The sequence below is a fragment of the Columba livia genome, chromosome 8 (assembly GCF_036013475.1).
Source record: "Columba livia isolate bColLiv1 breed racing homer chromosome 8, bColLiv1.pat.W.v2, whole genome shotgun sequence".
Classification (NCBI taxonomy): domain Eukaryota; kingdom Metazoa; phylum Chordata; class Aves; order Columbiformes; family Columbidae; genus Columba; species Columba livia.
The window spans coordinates 17,101,080-17,126,224 of NC_088609.1; the positions used below are offsets into that span (position 1 = coordinate 17,101,080).

The 25,145-nt window shown below is 47.0% G+C and overlaps 1 protein-coding gene across 5 annotated transcripts in view; it reads right to left on the reverse strand.

The window, feature by feature from the left end:
* Nucleotides 1-297: 297 nt before the first annotated feature.
* The window catches only part of RGS4 (regulator of G protein signaling 4), a 50,313-nt gene continuing 25,465 nt past the window's right edge, over nt 298-25,145 (reverse strand). For 2 of the 5 annotated variants that reach the window (XM_021294320.2, XM_065072324.1), the window contains 8 exons: nt 9,992-10,177; nt 9,582-9,650; nt 7,385-7,459; nt 7,070-7,195; nt 4,620-4,724; nt 3,621-3,682; nt 2,772-2,938; nt 298-2,155 (listed from right to left, as the gene is read on the reverse strand). In XM_021294320.2, coding sequence (XP_021149995.1) covers nt 1,904-2,155; nt 2,772-2,938; nt 3,621-3,682; nt 4,620-4,724; nt 7,070-7,113 — 630 coding nt within the window. In that variant the 5' untranslated portion in view covers nt 7,114-7,195; nt 7,385-7,459; nt 9,582-9,650; nt 9,992-10,177 and the 3' untranslated portion in view covers nt 298-1,903. Of the gene's footprint in view, nt 2,156-2,771; nt 2,939-3,620; nt 3,683-4,619; nt 4,725-7,069; nt 7,196-7,384; nt 7,708-9,581; nt 9,721-9,991; nt 10,178-25,145 lie in introns of those variants that run through there. The other 3 variants (XM_021294305.2, XM_065072326.1, XM_065072327.1) reach the window with 3 other exon arrangements.

Sequence of the window (25,145 nt, forward strand, 5' to 3'; positions counted from 1 at the left end):
GGTGCTCCTTCATGTTCCCCCCTCTAAGGCTGTCAAGGGGGCTTTGTGCTCACTCCAGCCCCTCAGCAAGGACAGTGGTCCCTGTGCTGAGCTCACTGTCAGACACAGCATGAACCCCAAGAAGCCCTGCATCCCCAGGCTCATAGTGCCAAGGGTATCTGAAGGATAAAACAGCTGTTTCATCTTTCCACAGTTTGAAACAACCCCTGAGCAAAGCCATTTGTAAAATGACTTTTTAGAGTAATCTTGGCCAATGAATTGCATCTCCATGCATTTTCTTTGGTTCACACAATCACATTTTAGAAGGGACTAATGCAAACATTTTTATTTAGAATGTATTCATCATTATTTAAATATCAACACAGTTTTTGCAATAGTTATCAAGAGTTCCCAGTATCAGAGGAAAATGAAATATAGCCACATGCTTGGCTATGTTCAGAGCTTTAGCAAGCCTCTCCATCTCTTAGCTGAACATGCAGGGTGGTATGTGTCAGTACAATCAAATAAATACAAAATAAAGCAAATGCTAAAAGAGATGTTTCTCTATGGGTCTGGAAGTGCCTACGGGAGCACCACAGCCTCCTCCTGTCATAGAAAAACCTTGATGTGAGAACTGTTGTCTGGACTGAGATACAGAGCAAGGAATGTACAGCTGTCAGAGCAGCAACATTCAGCTAAGGAGAGACCAAGGGCTGGGGGAGAATGTGATGCCTGGTTCTGCAGCCCAAGGCAGCAAGCCCTGCAGCTATTCCTCATGCCTCCAACTGCAGATCAAGGTCAGTCCCAAAGCCTACAGTGAGGGCCATGTCCGACTGCAGTGATTAAAATGTAAGCTACCTTCTAGCAAAGCCCAGGAGCATTAATGAAACTGACACATTCCTCCTACCATTTTCAAGAAAAAAGTGAGTCATGCTACTACTGAAATACAAACTCCCATAAATAACATAACAAAAAAAAAAGACATTTTCAAGTACTCACAAGCAGGGCCTTTCCTCCCCAGCTGTGGTGGTTGTGGCTCTATTCCCTCACAAACCACTCTGTACAAACCAGGGCAGGCAAACCTGAATCCAAATGTACTCCCCAGAGTCAGTAATATACACCTATCAGTCTGGGAGCAAAGGAACATGTTTCTGTTCCACTCAGCTATGATATTTAACCTGGAGCATGAAGGACAAAGTTAAGAATACATGAAATAACGAACCTCCTCCAAAATAATAGCTCCATACAGGCCCAGAAAAAATCCTTGGCCAGCATAAACTAGATGCTACAGAGGGAGAAGTGACCAGAGAGGAGAGTTTCCCTGCAATTGTGGCTGTGGTGATCAAGATTCATCCGAAAAGTTTTGGTCTCCCTTCAAGAAGAAGTAGGAGCTCTTCCTGTGTCTGATTACTGTAATGCAGCACAGCCTAAGTTCTGAGCATATACTACTGAAAGGCTAGACCTTTGGGAGCTATATGAACAGCTAAGGACCAGCTCAAGTCCTTTCCATCTAAGCTTTTGCTGATTAGAAAGGGGAGATCAAAGTCCCCAGCACTTCCCTTGGCTTCCTCTTGCCCCTGCTCCTTGCTAGGTGTCACACTGCGACACTGTGGGTCTGTCCCTCGGTGGCTTGTGCCATCCTGGGCCTCCCGGGCTCACCAGAACCACAGTGACCATGCAATGACTGCACCCAGCTTTCATGTCAGACACAGACTCCAGGGTTCCTACACCGACCGAGTCAGAGGAGGGTTTGCTACACCAACTGAGCCTGGCTTGGGTTACAAATGCTGGCTATTGCGTGACATGGGGTACAACTGGGACATTAGACAGCTACTGGAGACAGCTCTGTTGCTTCATGCCAATGAATGCTTTTGCTGCCGGATGTTCTTGCGAGAACCCAACCTGCTCCTGACTTGCTGCAGGTTCAGGCACACTGAGAGATGATGTTAGAGTTGCAGTCTAAAGTGTGAGCGTGGCTTCTTTTGCAGTTTTCGGGCCCGCAGCCAGCACCAGGTGGGCTGACCAAGTCCAGGTAGTAGGGGGACTTGAGGAAACGGCGGTAAGAATCCTTTTCCATGAGGGTGAATATTTTTCTTTGAGCCTCATCAAAGCAGGACAGTGTAGGCTCCAGCATATTGTGGCTTGTCTTCTCCCGAGTGCATGAATCCAGGTTCACCTGTGGGCCAAAGGGACAGCATAAGTAGAATCAGCACCAGAAGCAGCTAGCATAGCTAAGGGAAAATCCAAGTGTCTCTCCACCAAGTGTGCTCCAGCTGTCCTTGGTGGGCAGTTGTCTGAAATGGCTGTTGACACCCCAAAACCATGGCAGAATCTGTGCAGCTGGGTACCAACATGTCTCTGCTGCCAGACAAACTGCCAGGGGAGACTGACACACATCCCTCTGGGATACAGCCAGCCAGAAAACTCAAACAACTACATGGGAGCAGATGGAATATGGGGAATCATAGTCCTCTCAGGCTTCTCCCATTTGAGCGTGCAGATGGGATGGCCATGTGGTTGTAACTACACAGAATCACAGAATGTTAGGGATTGGAAGGGACCTTGAAAGATCATCTAGTCCAATCCCCCTGCCGGAGCAGGAACACCTAGATGAAGTTACAACACCCACTTTCTCTCTATCCAAGTCCAAAACAAAAGCAATAGAAAGGACAGCATTTTCTTGCTACCTAGCAGAGAAGCAGCACCCTTCAATTCTTGTGAAACTACCGATCTCTTTTTCCTGTGCTGCTGGCCTGGTTCAGAATTTAGGGTGAAATGTTCTGTGCACATACCTCTTTTGTTGCCTGCACAGAGATGAATTCATCATAGATCTTTCTGGCCTTGGGGCTGAGCTTGGCTGGTGACTTGGTTTTCTTGTAGTCCTCACAACTGATCCAGAAATCGATGTTTTCCTCACTGTACTCAGATTTGAGAAAAGCACGAAAAGCAGCCAGTCCTCCTACAGATTGTTTAGAGGAAAATCAGATCAGGCAAGATTGTCGGTTCCTGGATAGCTGTACCCTGCAAACAGCAATTCTGGGTTCTTCCCAGAGCTGAATGAGCAGCTTCCCAGGGGTACCAGCAGGACAGCTGCCTGCCTCCTTGGAGGCTGGAATTAGACAGGCCCCATGAGGATGTCACACGTGGGTCCTCAGCTGCCTGCTCCCCCACTGTGACCCTCAGTGTCTCAACCAGAACACAAACAACTTGCATGTTCCCAGAGGGCCCCGAGGAGACAGCCAACACACACTGCAGAACCTCAGGCCATGGGAACAGCAAAGAAGGAAACCTCCAGGACACCAGTGCAGCCTGGAAATGACAGGAAGACAAAGTCTCCCGTGGGCTCAGCTGCAAACAGTTTATCCACTTTTTGGTTCTTGTTTAACCCCTTGTTAACTGTGTGCTGCAGTCTTGCCCTCCCCTTGCACAGAGGGAACAGCTCAGCAGCAGGTCAAAGCTCCACTCATGATATGTTGGGATTGTCTCTTGAATCTGAGCAAGAGGACCCTTCATCACTCCTCCCGGAGGCCTGCGTGGCCAAAGGAGCTACTGTGTGCTGCTGAGAGACATGAGAGAAGGTCCCATGTCCCCTCCAGGGACTGCTCACAGTGCACACACTCCGCAGGCATGTCATTACTTACTGTCATGATGGATCAAGTTTTCCAAAGAGTCTGCCCACTTTCTGACTTCCTCTTGGCTAACCCTAAAAGAAGACAAAAGGAGAAACATGGGCAAGATTTAAGGGGAGTACAGAAAGGACAAATTTGGTTTTTGCTCAGCACCATTAGAAAAATCTTTTTCCCCTGATTGTTTTAAGTGCATACACAAGAGACCAAGAAGGAAATGTCTGCTTGCTTTACAGAGACCCCTGGAGATCCCAGATCTAACCTACAGAAATTCTGGTTTGCAATCTCCTTCACTAGCCATGCTCTGGAAAGGAATTTTCCTGCAAAAATTGTTGGGGTTTTGTGTCTATTTTGTGACTGGCTGCATCTCTTGCTGAGGCATGGACCTGGGATGACGGGTTATATCAGTGAACTCCAAAAGGCCGATTTCTTTAACCTGTCAGGGGAACAGTGGCTGTATGAGAGAGGAATATGGGAACTAGAAACACATGGGGAATGTGGGAACACATCCTGCATTAATTCCTCCTACCATACCAGAACATCTAGGGCTCATCTATTCCAGGAGCATACCCTGGCCTTTGGAGTCCTCCTTGGAAAGGACACCATCTACTTGCTCCTCAGTGAGAGCAGCGATACCCTGACAAGCTGCTCTCTCTGTTTTCTGAGCCAATACCTCTGTGCAGCTGTGTGAGCCATTGCACAAATCCAACTCAAAGAGACAGTGTTGCTGATTGTGCGATGTGTCAAGTCACAATGGGTCCTGTGATGATGTTATTCCCCCATGCAGGAGACTGCACGAGTCTCTCCACATGCACAAGTGCATCAAATCACAGGAGCGTTGGCAGAAAGAGACATCTAGTTCAATTTTCTTCATTGCCACACTAGATTAACACAGGTTTTCAGGAGGTACTGGGAAGCAGCAGCAGAAACACTAATGAAGTTCAGCTTAGTGAAAGAGTAAACAACATGTTGCAGCCAGCATGGGCTTAACTATGTGGCAGCATCTGCTCCTACCTCTGACTTGAAGATGTTTTCTCCTTCCTGCCCTGGGAAAAGCCGTAGTCGCAGGAGTCTGACTTCTGCAGCAAAAATCCCAGACGATGCTTCATGTCTTTGGCACTGAAAGAAACAATTTGAGAAAGAGATGAAGATAATGCATTGCACCTCCCTCTGCAGCCTCCTCACCCGCAATAAGCTTCTTCAGCATTACACAGCGACACAAATGCAGGTCACTGACAGTGACTCCAGAGCTGACTTTCTACTCCCCATGTAATGCATATTTCTGTCACTAGACAAATACAACAAAGTCAAATAAGTAATTTTTCAACAGCATCATTTTCTTGCTGAGAAGGTCACCAGCCTAGAGGCAGGGCTAGCAAAGGGGGAGAAGCTGCTATTTTCCTACTGTTTGTTTACAGTTAAAGTATTCTGATAGAAGGGCATCACTGTGCTGTAAAAGTGTCACTCCACCCTAAAATGATTTGCCCAGCTACCAGTGTCCAGTCCTTACATGCTTCCTAATCCTCTTTCCGCACCCCTTGCCATCTCCCCACCTCACCACCCAGCTCAAGGACAGCGGGACCGTGCCAGGGCTCCCACCAAGCCCATGGCACAGAGGGAAGGGAGGACGTGAAGGGTTGGGAGCAGGACCATGGGGCAAGACCATGGAATGAGCCAGGAGCTTCACCACAACCATCCCATGCCAGCTGTAAGCTACTCTGTTGCTCCACAGCAAGCTCCTATGAGGGTGCACAGTTAATTTTATTCTGCTTTCCAGCATGCTCAGGACAAGCATTGACTGACAGTAGCATCTACATATGCAGTTGGTGTGGGGTTCAGCATCTCTCTGGATTTCCACCCAGTTTAAGAAGGAAGGGGTGGATAAATCAGTCCTGTTTGCTCGGGTGCAAGCCCTGGCCTGCTGCAGGGTGCAATGACAGCGTAAGCAGGAAATTCTTCTCCCGCTTCTCAGATCAGAGCCTGGAGCAGAGCAGAGGGTTGTGCCGCAGAGCTGAGCTCCAGCAGCTGCTCAGCCTCCCAGCAGTGCTCTTTGCTCCAGCCATGGCGCCCTGTCAGCAGCCCTGGCCATATCTTATCTCGCTGCTTGCTTGGACTCACAAATTTTTCCTTAACAGTGCCAGCACTAGGATTTTTTTGGGAATCCTGGACAGAGGTGGTTAAAAGATGGAAACTTATTTTTTTTCCTTTGCATTTTTTCAAATGTTCTTAGTGGGTTTTGTTTGGTTGGTTGGTAGTTTCCCCCCCGCCCCATCAAATGATCCTACAAATTGTGGGCACATGGTGTCAATATTTTTTCCTCACATTTTCAGCACTTGTTTTCAAACTCATCATGAGCAGGGAGCCTTTTCTCCCAGATGGAAGCAGGCTGAACCTCAGTTTGCACTTTCCCAATCCTTTTCCATTGCACAGGCACTGGAGAGCAGCCTCAGGAACACTCCTGGGGTCATGAGTGGCCAGAAATGTAGCACTGCGCCATCACAGACCCGTGCAACTTTGCATGGGCTGGATGAGAAGGAAGTTTTGCAGGGCTGGTGCCATTCTGGGGACCTGAGCCACCCTGCTGGGGGTCTCCAGGTCCCATAGCACCTGAAAAGGAGTAACAGCCCTCTAGGAGGGCTCGTGGCCCCCTCACAGGCACAGAAACTCCCTCACACTGGGCTGCGGGGCAGGCCATGATGCCAAGGGTGTGTTTGGGAGTGTGCAGGCTCTGCTCTGCTGGCACTGGGATATTTGGTTGGTACTGCACACTGGGATACAGCCAAATCCTGCACCCGTGGCAGGGGTACAGCTCAGCCCACCCTGACCAGCACCACACAGTGGGGGTATGGCCAGCCCCACATCAGCCCCATAGCACTGTACACTGGGGGTAAAGCCTGACCTGGTCCCTCATCACCAGGACACACCTGGAGGTGCAGGCTGAGCCCACACCAGTTGGTGTCGCATCCAGAGCTGGCCCCCATCCCTGCCCTGGGTCTCTGGTCCTGCCAGGCTGGGTTTCTGCATTTGAGAAGCATTTTTGGGGAACAAGCTTTTTTTTTTTTTTTTTTTTTTTTTTTTTTTTAAAAAAATCCCCATTTGCCTTGCTTCTTACTCAAAAAATCCAGAAAAGAAAATTCAGCAGAAGATTCAAAGGAGATAAGGGGTGCAAAGCTTGCAGCAGAAGCAGATGACAGGAGTATCAAAATATGGCAACGCTAAAAGCTGCTTGTTTTGCTGATGGGAAGGATGAGCTTAGAGTTCCCACAGCTCAGTATAAAAGCTTTATGCAATTCTGCTTCTAACGGGAAAAAAAAACAAAAAAGCCTGTAAGCAATCATTTGTATCTAATCTTACAAAAGAATCAGAGCTCAATGTGCCACTTCTGCTTCAGACACAAAGTGCAATACATCAGCATAACTCCAGGCTAACAAGACCATTAACAGTTGCTCAGAAATAAACAGTACCTTTTTAAGCAAGTGGCTGGCAGTGCAGCGAGTCCCTTGCACATCTTGCTCCGGAGGTCGGATTTTGTATTCCAGGAAAAGCAACGAGGCAGGAGGCACAGAGGCTGCGTGCAGGTCCTTCGCCGTCTGCAGAATTCAGCCTGGTCTCTCAGCCAGTGACTCTGCTTTATAGCCCAACCCAGACAGCCCAGCAGCGCTCGCTGACCCACTCAGGACTCAGCACAGCAGCAGCACCCATCCCCTTTTTGCCCACCCAAAAAGAAGAGAGTGACGTATAAGCCAAGACAAAGGAGTAAATGGGATTGACAGCCTTACCAGAAATGAAGCTTGGTGTCTGGCTGCAGAGGTGGATTCTTTCAAAAGGGTGGAAAAAGCTTCAGGGGCTTTCCTCTATTGCAAAAGATAGAAGAGTGCAGATAAAAGCTGGAGATTTTCAGAGGGAGACAGACAGCAAAAGGGGTCAGAGAATCAATTCTGAGAAGTGAGATGAGCTTTGCTGCTTTCTCTGTTCATTTCCCCCTTCTATTTAAAGCAACATGGCAAAAACAAGGGACAAGAACTTTAAACACAGAAGATTCCCATAATCCCAACAAATGCAGAAACCAGAGCTCTAAGGAAAGAAGAATGTAAATTCACCAGAGAAGTACCCATGCAGATGAGACTGTCCTGTTTTGTTCTAGAGGCATGTGGCTATATACATTTGATCAGACTGAAAAAAACAAAAAAAGCTTGAGGGGCATGTGACTATTGGAATATAAAACATGTGTCCCACCACACACACATTTGGGGACAGCTCATGTACATGTGTAGCAAAGACAATAAGTTGCAACACGGCTGCCTTACATACATGAGTATGACTGCACTACCTTACTTCTCCATTTTAATTTGCTCCTAATCAAAAGCCAGACCAGCCCCCAAGTCCCTAAGGGAAGATGATTAATTAAAACAATAGGGATAACTGTGCCTGCCCAGAGAGGACTTTGTGGCAGCGTTGAGGCTGCTCTGTGCTAAAGGACAGACCCATGAAACACCTGGCAGTGGGGTTGTTTGGTGGGGACTGCACCACCTGGCTCTGCTGTAGTCCCACGGGAAAGCAGAATGACTCCAGCTACACCACTTGTCCTCAGTCTTTGGAGGGTGCAGAAGGCAGTTGCCCCCCTGGAGAGAAAGGCTTGGCTGATATTTATTGAACTGCAGCTCAGCACAGCCTGTACCGTCATTACAGACGAGGGAAAAGCTTTGGGCAGACGGACATGCATATGGTCTGCTGCATTTCCAGTCTTGCTCCTGCTATGAAGTAAAGAAGCTTCAGTTCAGCAGCAGGATGTCTGCCCACGCTACCGACTGCCGTGCTGCCTCTTCCCAGAAACCTTTAAATTCTTTGCCCATGGTCTACAGAAGTTGCAAGGTGAAGTTTTCCCTCCTGTGTCTCTAGACCTTACGGCCAGCAGCAGAGACAACCCAAATCCCAGACTAGTTTACCTGCCTCTCAGATCATTAACTGTGCTGAAGGGCATTGCTCTAATTAACTTTAAAATGCTTTTTTACAAATGTGACTGTCCTGTTGCCAAACCTGGGGCAACATGCCTGCAAAAGTTCTATTTGGACTAAAAATAACCTCCAGCACAAGGGAGTGTAAAACTTTAACCGAGTGAATCCCCTCGTGCTTTTAGTGTTGGTGAGTTGACAGCACTTGGGTGGATCTGTAGGAAGCGACTGAGCATGGACAGAGTTCATGCCAAAGCTCTCTGATGTCTTCTGTTTGGGGAGGAGAGAAGCCAAAGGGCAGAATGTGGCCAACAGGATAAAACCTAGTTAATTAATTATTTGTTAATTAATTAATTTTAATTAATTTAATTTTAATATCAAATTTATACAATGTTACTACTGTTTGTGTACAGCTGCAGCACATCCATTCAAGCAATTTAAGAGCTCAGCTGGTTGACATGGTCAAGGTGTCTGCAAGCTCTAACCCTGACCTGAACCCTGGAGGCCCCAGCCTGACCTCCTGGCTCTGGAATCTCCCACAGGCTGCTTGAGAGGGCAGGGAACCTCTGTGCAAAACACAGAAATTCTGTAGTTTCTCTGCAAATTAGTGTGTAACCAGATTGAGGAATCTCACAATTTTCTGGATTATAAGCATGTTTGCTGTGCAGCTCTAATGACGCTTGAATGCTGATGTCAATATCAAGTCACCTGGATTCTCCAACTTCCACGTGAGCAAACTGCAATGAGAAATTTCTAACACTGCCATCACAACAGCCAGCCCAAAGAGCTTTGCCATTAAAAACATCCTCCCTGGACTGGGTATGCAGACTCCTGGAACTGCTGCAGTCAAAATTCCCTTTTTCCAGTTCATTAGTGCACACTGATTCAGTCTGGTCCCCATGTGAGAAGTTTGGGTTTGCATACTGTTTCTCCTCTCAGCTCTGTTTCCCAGCTGTTGCAGTTTAATATCCTCTTAGCTGCTCCAGCTGGTCCCCAACCAAAAGCACCACCTTCCATCTCTTACCCTTCCTAGTCAGGCTTCTTTTCCCAGGGCACAGACTGTGCTGTTCTCAACACCAAAATCTCCTCCTCCCTGCCAGACAGAGAAGCAGCAATTCACAACAGTTTTTTAAGTTTGTCACGTCACCTCTGGCTCGCTTCACCTGTGGCATGAAGAAATCAGCAGTGAGGATGGGCTGGAGGCTCCCTGGCCCATACACCTCTTGGCTGTGTGGTGGTTTGGAGGTACCCAGGGGCTCACAGGGAATAGCACGATAGTAAATGTCTGTGTTTCCCACTGTAGCATCCCTCATCCCAAACCCACTCATCCCTGCTGCATCCCCTGCCTCCCCAAGCAGCAAGAGATGAGGCTGCAAATGAAGTTTTCCCTCCCACCATCACTACCAGGGATAAACGTCACACACGTGTACTCACCTCATACACAAGTGTGGTATGTGTCCCTGGGCTCAGCGGCAGGCGTGGGAGGAGGCAGGGAGCATGGGGAACACTGCTTCAGTGGTCATGGCTACTCCAGGCTGTTACTCTCCCATCTCAGTTCCTCCCCATCTCAGAGCAGTGCGCTGTGGGATGCCTGGGCACGCAAAAGGCTGTTTTGTGTCGCTGGAAATGAGGAAGGGCATGTCATGGGAGCTGTGAGGATATGCTGCTGGGACAGAGTCTTTCCTGTCACTGCTGCCTTCCCCAGCCCATCTTGCTAACTGTGGCCCAATTTTCCTCACACCTCACAAAGCCAGCCAGGCACCCTGGGGTTGGGGCTGGCAAATGGCCTGGTGCACGGGGTGACACTAGGCAGAGCACTGCCCATCTTTTTCATAGGTATCCCCATTCCAACATGAGTCTGGCCCCCGATCTGCTCTGCAGACAGCATTGGTGGGGAGCCAGAGCAGCGCCCACACCCTTCAGAAGCACTAACTGGTGTGTCACTGATCCCCAGCACTGCGGAAGCCCTGCATAAGCAGCTGCCCTGCGGACACTTCTGCCCGTGGGGTCAGCCCCGGCACTGAGCCCTGTTGCAGGGAGGGAGCCTGGAGCTGAGATAAATTCCTCAATTTGCTTCTCCCTCACCCCAGCCTCGAGCACTCTGCACAAAATCCCTTCCAGTGCAACCTCCCACTGTTGATTTCTTCTCCAGTACACTCTTTAGTGGGTAAGATTTCCTTCCAGTAACGAGGGCTGCATGTTCTCCACATATATGTGTGCTTTAATTGAATTGTGGCTAATGAGCTGGGAGCAGAGCACCCTGGAAGGACCATTTGGATCTGGGTTTGGATGAATCAGTTCAGTGCATGCAGCCACGTTTCCTGTCCCAGGGCCCTGACTATGGCCTGACCTCCCTAAAACACACATGGAGAGGCCACACTTGTCCCTATAGGTTCTCCCTGCCAGCACTGGAATTCCCAGAAACGCTGTCCCATAGCTGCGTCTGCGGAAATCCTTCTTTCCCATGTCCCTGCAATGCACTGCCTGACTTCACACACAGCCACAGCTATGGCCCCATAAACAGCCCCCAGAGGCAGCTTTGAGGAGAGAGTATCTATCTCCTCCCAAATCAGCCCTGGCAAGAGGGATCACTCACCGCTCCCTCACACGGTTAATTCGCTGCTCACACAGAAACCTGCTCAAGTGGATGTACCCAGTCACCTCTCTGCTTCTCTTAGACAAGGCAAAGATGAACTTTTAAATGCAAAGCAGCTTTGGTTTTTTGTTGTAGTTCCTTGCTGAGCCTGCTCCTCTCCAAAATGATGCTCTGTAAATGTTAACGCATTCATCCTGTGGGTTCCTTAGCCCCATCATCTTCATGCAATTCATAAAACCAAACATACAACTCATACAATTTTTCCATGTTCTCAAGTGTTTTTCTACTTATACATGCACCTACAATATCAGTAGTTTTTTGTCATTTCTACATGCTTGGAAGTTCCTAATAGTTTAGGGGGTTTTGGTTGGGTTTTTCTTTGCTTCAACCCTCAGTTTTTGGGCTGCCTACCTCTCTCCTGTTACTACTCAGAAGAAAAGACTTCACTTTGTATCAAAGGAAGAATTTTGTTCAGCCTAAATGGAATTTTTTTTCTCCTCCTTTGGGTTTAATAATGAAATAAGTGTTACGGGTTTTTTTTTTTGTTTGGCTATTGTTCTTGTTTGTGGGCATAAGACAACAGAAAATGATAATTTGAGTAATTTGCTGTCCAGTTTCCCAAATCTCTGTCTAATCATCCATCTTGATTAACAGCTCCTTAAACATTTCGGCTCAATCACTAAGAAAGTTTTGAATAACACTGAACCACAAACAAAGCAAACACGTGCCTGTTCACTGATACTTTCCCAACACTAAAAACACTTTGAAATGTCTCATTTAGCCACTTTTAATCCATTTAATATGGATTTTATGACATTTTAAGCCAAATATTTGTAGCAAGTCATATGTGTTTATAAATCTATTTCACCACCACAACTCCCTCATAAAAGCACTATTAAGCTCATTAGAAAAGGTCTGTTTTCTCATTAAATCACGTCAGTTGGTAGCAATTATATCACCACCTTTTCAAATGAGCCTGCTATCGTCCATACTAATAGTGCTCCTGCACTGATCAAAAGGTTAATAGCTCTGCGACTATATTGTGCACCTCCACTTACAGCACAGCTTTCTTCTAGCCTCCTTTTATTCTAAAACATGTGGAAAATGACCACTTTTTGTCCTGAGAGCCTTTTAGCCTGTTCCTCTAAGAATCTTAGTGCAAGCCAGTTGCACCTGATTGATATCACAACTGTGTAGATGATCCCCAGGTCTGCGCAGCCCCCAGGCAGGGACACATTTGCTGGTCCTTTGCAAGGGACACTGAGCAGATGCTTGCCTTGTGTCCCAGCTTTGCCTGCAGCTTCTTGGGAAGTCTCTCATTGCTGAAAGGTGCCTGGGGGTGTGAAGGAGCCGGTTTTGTCCTGTCTGCGTACTCCCAGCCACTCCACAGCCCACATACCCTGCCTGAAGCACAACAGCCAACAGCTGGGTGCTGCTCCCACCAAGCAAAGGCAGCTCTAGTGAGACATTCACCACAGACTGCCCACAGTGAACAACTTCACCCTTGACAGCAAACAGATCTAAGTATTTTCACTCCATATTTTGACCTGATATATAGTGCTACAGGAATTTAGTTGCTGTTGATTTGAGCACAGAATTCTGTGTTACTTCATGTTCTTCTTGGCAAGCTGTTTGCTTGCTGGGAAATGCCCTATTGAGACAGGCGCTGTGATGGGCGATGGTGGGACAGCCCAGATTGACCCCCACGGACCCATCACTGGGTTAGCAACAGTCAGCGGTTTGCGCACACCTCGCCTGGGCTGATTGCTTCACCCGAACGTGCCTTAAGGTAGAGAGGAGGAGGAGGCGTAAAGGGAGGTAGGAAGAGGGTTCATGCGTCAGAAATTAAGACACCCTGAGTACAGTGTACTTCTGCACCTTAGCAACCCAGCTGTGCAGCGACTTCTTTTCTACAGCTTTAAAAAGCCAAGCTTTTTAATGTTATTGAGCTACCTTCTGCTTAGACGCTTACTAGAGGATGTGAAGTTACAGGGTGCAAGGATAAATATTCTGTCACTGCAGATCCAGTTAGACCTACTGTCTTAACCTTAGACAGACCTTCCTTCCTTCTTACCTTTCCAGTGGCAGCTGGGATGGGTTAGAGCTGCCATACCACAAAGGCACATGCCAGGGAACAAAGGCTACAGCTTTATTCAGAAGTGCAGAGCCTAGGTGATTTTTGTCAGCGGGGCCATGGCTCAGCATGCAAAGCACGTTGTTTACGGCCCTGGTCACTGTTTAGTTATTTAATTCTCAAAGCCAGCTTACAAAAGGCAGCTTGGACACTGTAAGCATCTGTCAAAGCCTGTCTCAAGGGTATGCCAGTTATTTAAAAGGTAATGTTGGACAAGTCTGCGGATGGGGTTGCAGAACATCATGATTGCGGGATAAAGAAACACAAAAGCAAGGACAAGCACCTGCAGCAGAGGAAAAGCATCTATTCAAAAGCAGTGTGTGATGCCAGCCCGCTGCATACAATGGCTGAGTTGACTTGTGGTGGAAGTAAATGCTTTTGATGTGGCCCCAGCCTAAAGAGCAATTCTAAAAGGTACCAGGTATTCAATGAATCAGTCTGCCCCGATAAGCAGCTGCTTTAGAAATCACCAAAAAAAGGATGCAGTAAAATGAAACTGCACTGAAAACAGCTGATCCTAGCCTGAAGTTCCTCGATCTGTATCTTGGAGGTGAACTGGACAGAATGAAACTGCAAGTGGCAAACATCCAGCACAGGAAAAATGTGGAACTGCTACACTTGCAAGTCACTTGCTGCAGAGGCTGATGGCACAGAAATGCATACAGTATATTATAGACATACAAAGACTACTGGAAAACAGATGCCAGTCAGTGAGCTCTGCTTTGCCAAGACCTCTTGCTATTTAAAATTTACTTTACAGCAGTGCTGAAAATCCAAACAGACCTGAGCTTCACTGTGCTGCAGGGAAAAAACATCAGAGAAAGAGCTGTGAGCAAAATCTGTGGCACATGGCTGTGCCCTGCAGCTGATGCTCACGGCATCCTGCTGAGACTAACAACTCTTAATGCTGCATCATTTATAAATTTCTGCTTTTCCCAAAAAAGAAATAAATGCTCCATGTTGTTATATTTCATCCTTCTGACCTTCTCAGCAGGACATATGTGGCTGAGAGCTTACTGTCTCTTCTGAAACCCTGTTTGCCTGTCTTTCTGCTACTCTGGATGCAGGCTGGATGCTAAAGACTGCAATTACTGGCTCAGCAGGTGAGGCTCCTGCAAGCCGCTATCCCAAGGCACACTTGTGCTTTGGTGTTTCAGCTAGAAATAAGTTTCAACCGAGAAGGAAAAAATAAGGGCCTGTTTTGAATCAAGCCTCCAGCATCCACAACTGGCTCATCCAACACAGGACATTTGGAGCACACAAATCTGACCAAGATGCAGCAATCCTTAAAATGGCATAAACAGAGGGCTTGCGGTCCCAAGGATATAATGCAAGAATCAAAGGAGATGCTGCCTTTGATAATCTCAGAGATGGAGCTATAAAGGTATGAACCTGGACTTTCTCAGATCAAGTATGTTCGGATCCAGGGTGCTATTTCTGATCTCTGGAGAGACAAGATAGCTCTGAAAACAAGCATGGCTCTGAAAGGAGTTGTACTGTTCAGCATTATCACAGTATATAGTGACTGTCATCATGTACAAAGTGCTTCATATTCCATAAGTACAAAGTGTTTATCCTATTTGTTTATCATGGGAGAACTACAAGCCTCTGGTGAGGTAGTACTGACAAACTGTGTTTCTTCATTTTGTGAAATAATGCTGCAGTCCCAGTCAGTTCAGCTAAACTTCACCCACAAGACCCTCACATGAGATTGCCACTCCACCTAATTTCATGGGCTTGTCCCCCCTGGAAAGGGTTGCCAGGCATGGATGAGCTAGATGCCCACAAAAAACATGTCCCATATCCCATCAGTCAGCAAATCCTCCCTGGGCATTGCTTGTCCTCTGCCTCTATCCCTGAGATAGCCTCACACCACTCTGCATTCACCTCCACCTCTTGAGACATGTTCTATCTCTTTGCCACCAGCAGACCCTAGCTGCGTTCCTCCCCTGCCCTTTAAGCACCAGCACCTCAGGCTGCCAGCGGAGGGAAGGCTGAGGAATGGGATGGAGCTATGCTGGCCAGAAAGGGGAAAGGCTGGGGTCATGAGAGCTGGAAAGGAGGAGAGCAGGAGGGGATGAAGTGGCCAGTGATGTACAGAAGGGGCAGGAAGCTACGTGAGGAGAGGCCCCAGAGACGAGCCGTGGGAAGGAGGAGGACATGTCCCATGGCATCTGGACAAGACAATCCTTGGGAACACAGTCCAGCAGCCGAGTCAGTCCCAGGAGGCTTGGCTGTCCCTAGAGAGAGCACGTGTGTGCACTGAGTGGTTTGATGTCCTGCAAGAGAGGTCACTGAGAGCTGAAACAAGTGCCCCAGTGCTTAGGAACGGCATGGCAGGATCTCTAGGGGAGCTGTGCCAGGCACAAGTCTCCAGCATGACCCTTCTGCTTGGCAACATCCCTAACTGTCTGTATTGTTATCTTGTGCTTGAGATTCATAATGGAGAATCACTTATGTTCTGAGTAAGAGCAGCTAAAAATAGTGCTAATGTAACAAGGATGAGAGATGAATTTACAACATTGAAGCAAGAAAGCCCAGAAGCCCCTCACAGCCATTATACGCTCCCACAGCTTTCAGATGTGCTTTCAACAGCAAACACTCTTGCTGTTTGTTAGGCAAAGAAGGAAATTGCCTAAGACAGTGGCAGATGCCTGGAAGGATTCATATTGGAGCAATTTCTTTTTGCCTGCTCTCCCTTCAGCACACCTCACTGCTACCTACCTTGTGACCCTGCCTCCTTGAACCAAAATATGTGGGGCTTAGCTGCCAGTAGGTGTACATGGAGCACTGGATAAGGCATCACATCAAACTTTGTGTGGGGAGAGAACAGACTGGTCACCTGCCATTTTCTAAGTCAGCATCAAGCTCCAATAAAGCATCATCAGAGGCAGATGCTGCCAAAAATACATACAGCTTTTTCAGGTTCACGCTCAGGGTATTACAATTTTTGCCCTGTGTGGAGGGTCTGTCCCCTCTGATATGGGCTGGTAAATCTGCAGCTCAAGCTTTGAATAAGCACAATGGATCTGTAAAATTTTTAAGCATGTGTTGATGAAAGAAAAGCAGAAGCCTCAGGAGGGGAAACAGCCAAGATCTCAGGCTGCCATGATACATGGATCTCTGGTACTCTGGATGGTGTCACAGGTATTCCTGGCTGCACAGTGGCCCAGCTTCAGAAGGATGGCGGGGGGGCGGGTGTGGTCATAGAAAGACATCTACTTGCACCTCTAAGTTTAAGCCTTATCTTAAGAAAAAAAGGCCATTTCCCCCTTAAGAGACTAGCCCTTTGAATCAAAGGGCCAGTGTGACAGCCTGTCCTGGTGTTGTCTCTCACCTGTCTGGCACACATGCTGGCACCAGCCGGCTCTGCTCAGCATGCAGCATCGCACAGACCCTGAGCAATCCCTGCCCTGTTGTGAAGCTAATGCAAAGGAAGTGGCTGATTTAAATTCCAAATCGTTACAGAAGCTTTTGGGGGTGCTTACCTCTCCTATCCTAATAGACAGGGGCTCCAGGGAAGCTACCTTGCAGTCTGAGCTGCATTTAGAGTGACAGGCAGCTAATACAAAACAGGCTTAAAGGCAGCTTGGGAAAGATGAGGTGGATGGAGAGGGGCCCGACTCACCCCTCCCCATAGCCACAATAAAGCGTTTCATGTATCCCTTCTCTGCACTTGATCACGTTCCTGCTGCCTCAGTGGTTCATATTATGCAGCTGATTGACTTTGTGAGATATGAGAACAAAATGTCTCCTTGCCCTGCTCCCTGATGCACATTAAATGTGTTAGATTGGAAGGCTGAGGCAGAAATCAAAACAAGCCCTCAAGGCTGGTTTCTCTGCTAATCACTGGTGCTCATGTCCTTGTTACATTGAGGGACTCTGTGCTACAGTAATCTAAAAGCACCATCCTGGGCATGTTTCTATTTTTCTGCAGAGCTGTTCTGTTGCAGCAGTGAGAATTGTGACACTTTCTTTATCTAGCAAAAATTGTGTTCCAACAGGATTTTTTTAACGGTTAATGAGCAACACTTGAAGTAGCCTCTGATCAATGAGATGTGAAGGAAAAGTAAGGCAGGAGGCACAGAGGCCAGCTGTCTTGCCAGCTGCACCCCAGCCACAAAAAGTAAAAAAATCATGGAGAAAGGAGTGGAACCAAGAGCATCACCTGCTCCAGCAGTGCCATTACACCTGAAAGAATGGCTCAAGGTATTTCTCATAAAAGGTTGGATTGCTACAGCTTGAGAACTCAGTGCCCTGGGGGCAGCATATTCCAGTTCACCATCTTCAGCCTGGTGCCCCATCCCTGGGGCTGGTTTGACATGAGGACTTCACACCATGATGCTCATGCTAGGAGGCACTGTCAACAGATGACAGCCACAATATATACATTCATAGACAAGGTACATCAATGTGATAGCGCTGAGCTTAACAGGGTTACTCCACTGTGTGAAATCTGGTGTTGACAGGAGAGGTTTCTGCTTCTGTTTTTCTCCATTTTCCTGCATCCAGCTATGGATCACCTTTACTTATGGCTCCTGGATAATAGAGGCTGAATCCCACTGTGCTGTTCTACTGCTTTTAAAATTCTCTGATATATGCACACTTGGTCCAAAGCCCATCAGTCCAGTGGGGGAGGCAGGCTGGACTCTGTCAGCAGCATAGACCAAAGTGGGCTCAAATTTTAAAGAAATCAGCTCTAAAATCCTGCTTGTCTTTGTTCTGTGTGAGTCACACAAGATAATGTGCACCAGAAGCTGGAAGGGGAATGGGGAGAGCTCTAGGAGTAGAAGGATTATAATTTTTCTCTTTAACTTCTCTGTCCTACATTGTGTGGAGTTGTCCATGAGAGAGCAGAGGAAGATACGCTACCTTCAGCCTGAGGTCAACAGAGCTTCACGGCAAATCCTTCAGTATCGGATCCTGAACCCACAGCACACACTCAGGTGTTATTATATAGGGACACAGAAGTTGTTCCCAGATAAGACTCCCTCCAGTTTTTATCCAACCCTATTCTGTGCTCTGCAGCTGCTATTGTGTTTTCAGGAAACATGTTTCGGTATCGGTGCAGAAACATGACTATCTCAACCAACCTCCACTGATGAATTAACAGACCCAGTTACCCAGAGTTCACAATTCAGTGAAGCAAATACTTCGTGTAGCTGCAAGTACATCAGATCAGACCTCCAAGGGGCTTAGGTGGAAACACCTCCCCCTTCCAATTCAGTCCAGAATCTCCAAATACTCTGCCAGGGAAAAGCAGTGCTGAATCTAGCACGTACAGAGTTCAGAAGCAGTGTAAATAGAGACTTGGTAATGAGGGAATGCACTGAGAATTACAATGTGAGCAATCCTGTATAGGGAACAAAGGGAGGGGGAGCAGATTGTGACGTCCACACAGTCTGCTCAAGGTGAGTGTAGGATGAATAGATGAGTTACACAGTTTAGGACAATAGAGTGTAACAGCTTTTCTTTTGAAATTAATTCATATTTTTACTAAACGTAGGCTTTTAAACCAAATTAAGGAATTGAAATATTTTCTATTAGCTCTTTAAACTATTTGTAACGTTGTTTCAGTCACTTAATCCCATGCTTACATGGGGTCACATACTTTCCCTCATGCACTGCAGAGTGTGCAAATTCACAGCATGAGCCACTGAGTAATCAACTGTTACACAGCAGCATGCACCAGAACACAAAAATGCTAGGTGCATTCCAAAGGATCTGTGTATCCATTGGTTTGTGTATCCTGTCATTATTGTTGTTGTTATTGTATTTTTGTTTTGTTCTAGTTTGTTGTTGTTTTTTAATTACAGCAAGTAAGGATTAGATTAGAGAGCGGACAAGATTTTTACAGCTGTGGGATCATGAAATACTAGACTGGATTACCTAGGGAAGGGTTTATAACAGCATTAGAAAAACAAGGGCCTATAGAGGAGATGATAAAACCGGAGGCTAAAGTTCAGCTTTGATACTCCCATGTAAGGTTTTTGGTTAAATGTTGGGGGCAGACTGTGTCCTGCTCCTAACGATCCCATGTAGCTGTCTCAGAGACAAACAGAACTGTTGCTGAACAGCAGGGATTCACCGGTTCCGTACAACCTGTCTTCAACATGGGCAGTGCAGCTGCTCTTTGCAGTACAGACCTTTCAATTTTTTTATTTTTTTTATTTTTTTTTTTTTAGCCAAATGGATTTCCGCCTACTCTGCAGCCCCGGGGAAAAGGAAGTTGATTTTCTGGCTGGAGAAAGCAGCTCACAGTGACCAGTCCCAAGGGAAAAGACAATATCAGTGTTACTGTTTTTTAGTTAATTGTGTTTGCTGAAGGATACATAACATTAAACTGCCTTGAGCCTTGGACAAGTTTGTAAAAGTAAACAAAGACTATTCCAGTCTAAGGTTGGAGAACTGACCCTTGGATTATTTCTGAGCTCAATTCTTCCAGTGGCTAGAACAAACCCTGATGCATATGATGTGAAATAGAGAGCACTGGACTCACACCTTATTATTCCAACAAATAAATGTGTTTGACTGCTGTAGCTAGAAGGCATCTCTCCTCCAGAAGATAGGCCACAAGGTAAAAGAGCAGCTCCTTCCTACTAAGGCTTGTCTGGTGACCGCTCTGCTGCTTATCAGACCTCCAGTCATTTTCTCAAGAGGACACACTGCAAAACACACTGTGTTAGGAAACAGCAGGAGCAGAGGTGCTCCATAAAGGGGGACAAGCCAGGAGCTGAGGATGACCCCAGCACAGACTGTGTCCTCACTGATCGGCACCATCCCACAGCACCTGAGCAGGACAGGCTGCACCGGGACCAACTAATGGTCCATCCACAGCCCTGGGATGGATCAAGACAGGGGACATTTAGGGAGCCCTATATCAGGAGCAGCAGGAGATGGGTTTAGAGACAGAACCACCAACAACATAGCTCAGAAGAGGACTGTAGGGCCCAAGGCCTGAGTTTAAATTGAGCTCCTGGTTCATAAGCACAGTGTGTGAGCCCAGGTGAGCGTGGTTGGTGTAACTAAAGACTATTAGCGCCCTCAGGGCTTGGAGACCATGTCTACCCTCTCAGCCTGCTCAGATGGGCAGAGCCATCTCTGACCTTCCCAGGAAAAGCTGTGCAGTGCTGCTCAGCCCAGAGGAAGGTTTCCAGCCTCATCCCTCCACCACCTCGCTTTCTGTCTGGCCATACCATGTCAGTCATGGTCCTTCTGACTCCCCCTGTGCTGTACAAGCGCATTGTGCATATTGCTCACAGCAATGCCAACACAGCCATTTCTGCCCAGTAGAATCCCAGTAGCTCTCTCCTCAGTCTCTAATGATTTGAACCACAAAGCCATTTGTCTTGCTACATCTTCTTTCCCAGTAAGTAAAAGTCAATTAGTGTTTTCAACTTTGCTCTGAAATAGCCCTGGCTCCCTCTTGCTTCTTTATGCTACCAGGAAACCATCTACAATAATGACTCATTTGGATGTCTAGTGTTCTGCTGCAGCTAATTTCAAGCTCTCTAAACTTTCCTCTCTGTGTACCAAACACCTTAAGCAGGAGGCACATTTCACTGCCAGGAATTCCAAGATTTATTATGTTTTGAAACTATCATATGGCCGTTTGTTTTTTATGCTCAAGAAAATAATGAATTTTCCTACCAGACTCTATTTCCTATGTTAAACACCTAAATTTTTAGCAGTCTTTATCATTTTCTTTATCCTGTCTTAGTAGAGGAACAAATTCTTGAAAACACAAATGTTCCAATAGGTCAGCAGGATAAGACCTGGAGATCTACACAGTCCAAGCATATGCAGTGACCATAGGTGGTCCTGTGGCTATCAGTGCGTTCTGGTGGCCTGCTGTCAGAGATAAGGGCTGTCTTTTGATTTCCATGGCATCCTCCAGTGCTCTGGTAAGTATGCTCTCTAGCATTCAGATCTCCTGACTCGGGGTTGCTTGCTTTGGGAAGAAACACGGAGGGCCCAAATAAAAACTCAACTCAGTTTTGGGTAGAACAGATGTTGTTTAGATGCAACTGAACGTGTGCACAGTAAAGTGTTTCTGACGGTTTTGCTCATCCCTGATTCAGGCTAGGCAGCAACCAACAAAGTCACCCAGCCTGGCTTCTGGCCGAGCTCACACAATTAGAAAAGTATTAGCTGAACTTAATAGGAAAATCAACATTAAGCAGATAGGAGCTGGTGTAGTTGTTAAAGACAATGTAGTGTTTTTCTCTGGCAGAAGCCCAGGCTAATGGAGGGCTTCCAGCATCCAGAGCAGCCGCCAAATGAAGGCTTAATTGGCTTCTGAAGCCACTCATATAATTACAAACACTTGTAATGAAGCATGAAAAATACAACAGCTCAGGACTGTGACACGGAGGGAAAAAATTGTCTCATCTGTCTCAGAAAATAAATCAAAGCTCCTTTACCTTTTTCTTTACATTGAACCTTCTTCCCAGCTCCTATATGACCTGCAGACTCTACTCGGGTGCTAGTTTGCAGGGCAGTACTAAGACCAAGAGGAAATCTGGCTTCTAACACAAGGCAGAACTTCTGCCTTCCCCTGACAACTGGGGACACCTCTCCAGCCTCTCACTCTCCATGCAGGTTGGACACTGGGTGGACACTATAATAGACTTGGAGTGCCCACTGCTGGTGTGCACAGCACAGCCCTGCCGGCAGCAAAACATCTGCTTTGGCAAACACTGTATATTTTGATTCTGCTTTAATTTTAGCTAAATGACCCTCCATGATTTCTGTTCAACAGCTGCTCCCTGAAACACGTGTCTCTGCTGATTACTCAGACACAGTAGCAGCAGCTGTAGGATCTGGTCCAGGCAGAGCCATGTACATTCCGCCTTGTACCAGGGACTTGCAGCTCCTGTAATGTGTGTCCCAGAGCCAACTGGTTGGGAGTCCAAGGTACAACTTCCTCAGTTGCTATGCTGTATTGAGCCAAAGATCATTAGTAGTTGTGCTGTTTGTTACTCTACAATTTTCTAGTTTGTTGGGGACAATTTGATGTCTTGTTTGTGCCTCTTGAGTCCTTTGATGAATTCAGAATCACAGAGAAACTGAGGCTGGAAAAGAGGCAGAACTGATCTGGTCCAACACTCCCACAAAGCAAGAACAGCTTTGATGTCTTGTGTCCTTTCTATGGATCAGGTGGCATCTGATCCCACCAAAAGGAAATCTCAACTAGGCATGTTAGGGAAGACCTAGAAGTAGCTTAACTTCTATCAAGAATGCTTCCTTCCTGCACATACCAGCAAAAGAGCTGTACCAAAACCACATTCAACCTTGTGCAATTGGCCATGCCATCATCCTGGCTAATTAGCCTACTCAGAGCTTTACAAGGCCACAGCCCTATTGCTCATTCTTTCAGTGTCAGTTCAGATGATGTGGGACCGCTTCACCTTACACTTTTTCACAATGTTGATCATTAAGGCCAGGGACAGGAGCTGTGTGCATCCATCACCCACACCTCCATTCCCAAAGCTCACAGCTAATGCAGTGAGAGGAAAATTTCAGGAGAAAAATTCCAAGGTCTCCTAAGGAAGGGGAAGTCATGGCACAGAGACTATCACTGCTGACAGAAGGACAGCAAGGAGGCAAGAGTCTGCTGGGTGCCTGTCATGGGGCAGATAGACACCACTGAGCATCACTTTTGTTCAGGCTGGTTTTCACCACACGCTTGTGATTTGAAGGCTCACTGCCCTACACACACTTTGGCCTTCTCTCTTTAACCCTGTATCCTTCCATCTTGGGAGATCCAGTACTCGTTTCTTGTGTGTCCACATATGCCCAACACAGTGTCCATACAAAGCCACTGAGTCACTCCTAGTGGGGCTGAGACATGAGAAGTTTCCATCATCTTCAAAAAACTAACTTTGGCTGGACTTACTCAGCCTGCTGTTATCACTGTGGTATTTAGCTGCAATTAAACACTGAGGGCTGAACATTGGTCACTGGGCAACCATTTTTTTTCATGTGACTAACACTGTTGACCTGCAACTTCTGTTGAAGAGTTTGAGTCCTGCATAGGCTAGGCGGAGTCAAGAAATACCATAGGGCAGTCTCACATCTCTAGCACTTGTGATCTTAGGGTGCACCAGCTGGTCTGCTAAAGCAAGTGGCATTCAAGCAAAGGGGAAGCATCTCCCACCCAGAAAGATGGTGACTAACAAACTACAGCTTCCCTGGTGCAGTCTGAGCATAGCCAGCTCCAAAGTCATGAGCTTTTCCTTGTTTGTACTGAATTTAATACCATTTTATAGTTATTATGCTAAAATTTGATTAAATCATGCTTAGCTAGAGGAAGACCTAACACAAGCTTAAACTGCTTTCAAGTGATGACAAACAGAAAGTGCAGATAAAGAAGCCACCTGAAAAGAAGCACGTTTTGCAGGAGCCTCAGAGAGGCTCACCTGTGCACAAGACGCTTTTCCTCACATGTTATGGGCTCAAGACTGGGATTTTACTTTGAAGTGTCTGCTCTGGATCTGCCCCAAGGGCTTGCTGGGGTTCCCTGTTTTCAGCTCTGCTCAGATAACCATCATAGTCACTCTGGCTAAATGGATACAGCATAGCGAGTGCAGAGGCAAAGCAGCAACAAATTATTCTTCTGCAGCCAGAAAAGGACTCCAGCTCGAAGTCCACCTGTTTTTTACAACTGAGGTTATGCAGGTTCCTGCACGCACTCAGTAACTAATGACTTCAAGGTGCAAACTTCAAGGGAGCAGTTGTGTCTTTTGCCACGTCTGCACAGCCCTGCAAAAAAGTAGCAGAAACAAAAAAAAACCAAAGTGCATGCCCTTGTCACAAACAGGGATTTCTTACTGACAGAGCTGTCACTGGAAGAGGATGACCAGGAAACTGCTGTGTGATCACCCAGCTCTACAAAGCAGAGATCCATCAGAAGTGAAAATGCACAGGCTGAGCAGGTAGAAAGAGCATCTTGGTCATTCTCTGCAGGGACAGAAGGGTTCTCTGATACAGATAATCTTCAAACAAACAGTTGATGGCCTGAGTTTGCAGAGTCACATACTGGCACCTGTTTAGGGTGAACTGGTGTGAACCAGATCACAAAACTGGAGGTGCCTGAAAGGCCTGGCTCATGTATGAGCTCTCTTATAGCTCACGAGGTAGATCCTCAGGGAACATGGACTGCAAGCTCCAACTTGAACCCAGAACAACAGTCAACCTGGGGCCTGTGCACCCATGTGGGACATTCAGCTGTTGCACCTCTAAGCCTTGGGCAACACCTAAACAGGACAGGATGTGACTCAATTACCTCCAGAAAAAAAGATACAGCGTGATAAGGAAAAGGAGATAAAAAAAGGAGTAGAATAAGCCGGGCCAGGGAGCAAAGTTTGCCTGTCCTTGGCCACAGCTAGCCCAACCCAGGGTAACTGTTTATGAGCAGCAACAACTGATGGAATGGGGCTCTCCATCACTTGCTCACTGCAGGAAACCCGGTGCTGTTCATGTCCCCTTTTTTGAAGGAAAGGAGAAAAGACATGTCCGAATTTTTCCAACAGAGGGAGCACTGGGACAGCTGTGGCCATTGCACTGTCAACCCGTCAGCTGAGGTGCCTTATTTGGGCTCTGGAATACCTGGACACACATATGGCCATTCTCACCTTCCATCCTCTGGGGAAGACACATCAACACTGCCAGGACTGGGTCATCAGGAAGCAAGGATTCTAAACTTAGAGAGTATTCTGGGAAAAAAAATGTCTTTCTTAGCCTCAGAGACAGTCTCTAAAGTCAGGATTTGAAAGGTACTTGTGGATCAAGTAACGCAGCCTGCAGACCTTCCCTAGGAATTACAAACAATGACTCATGATCACTGAAAGTTGGAA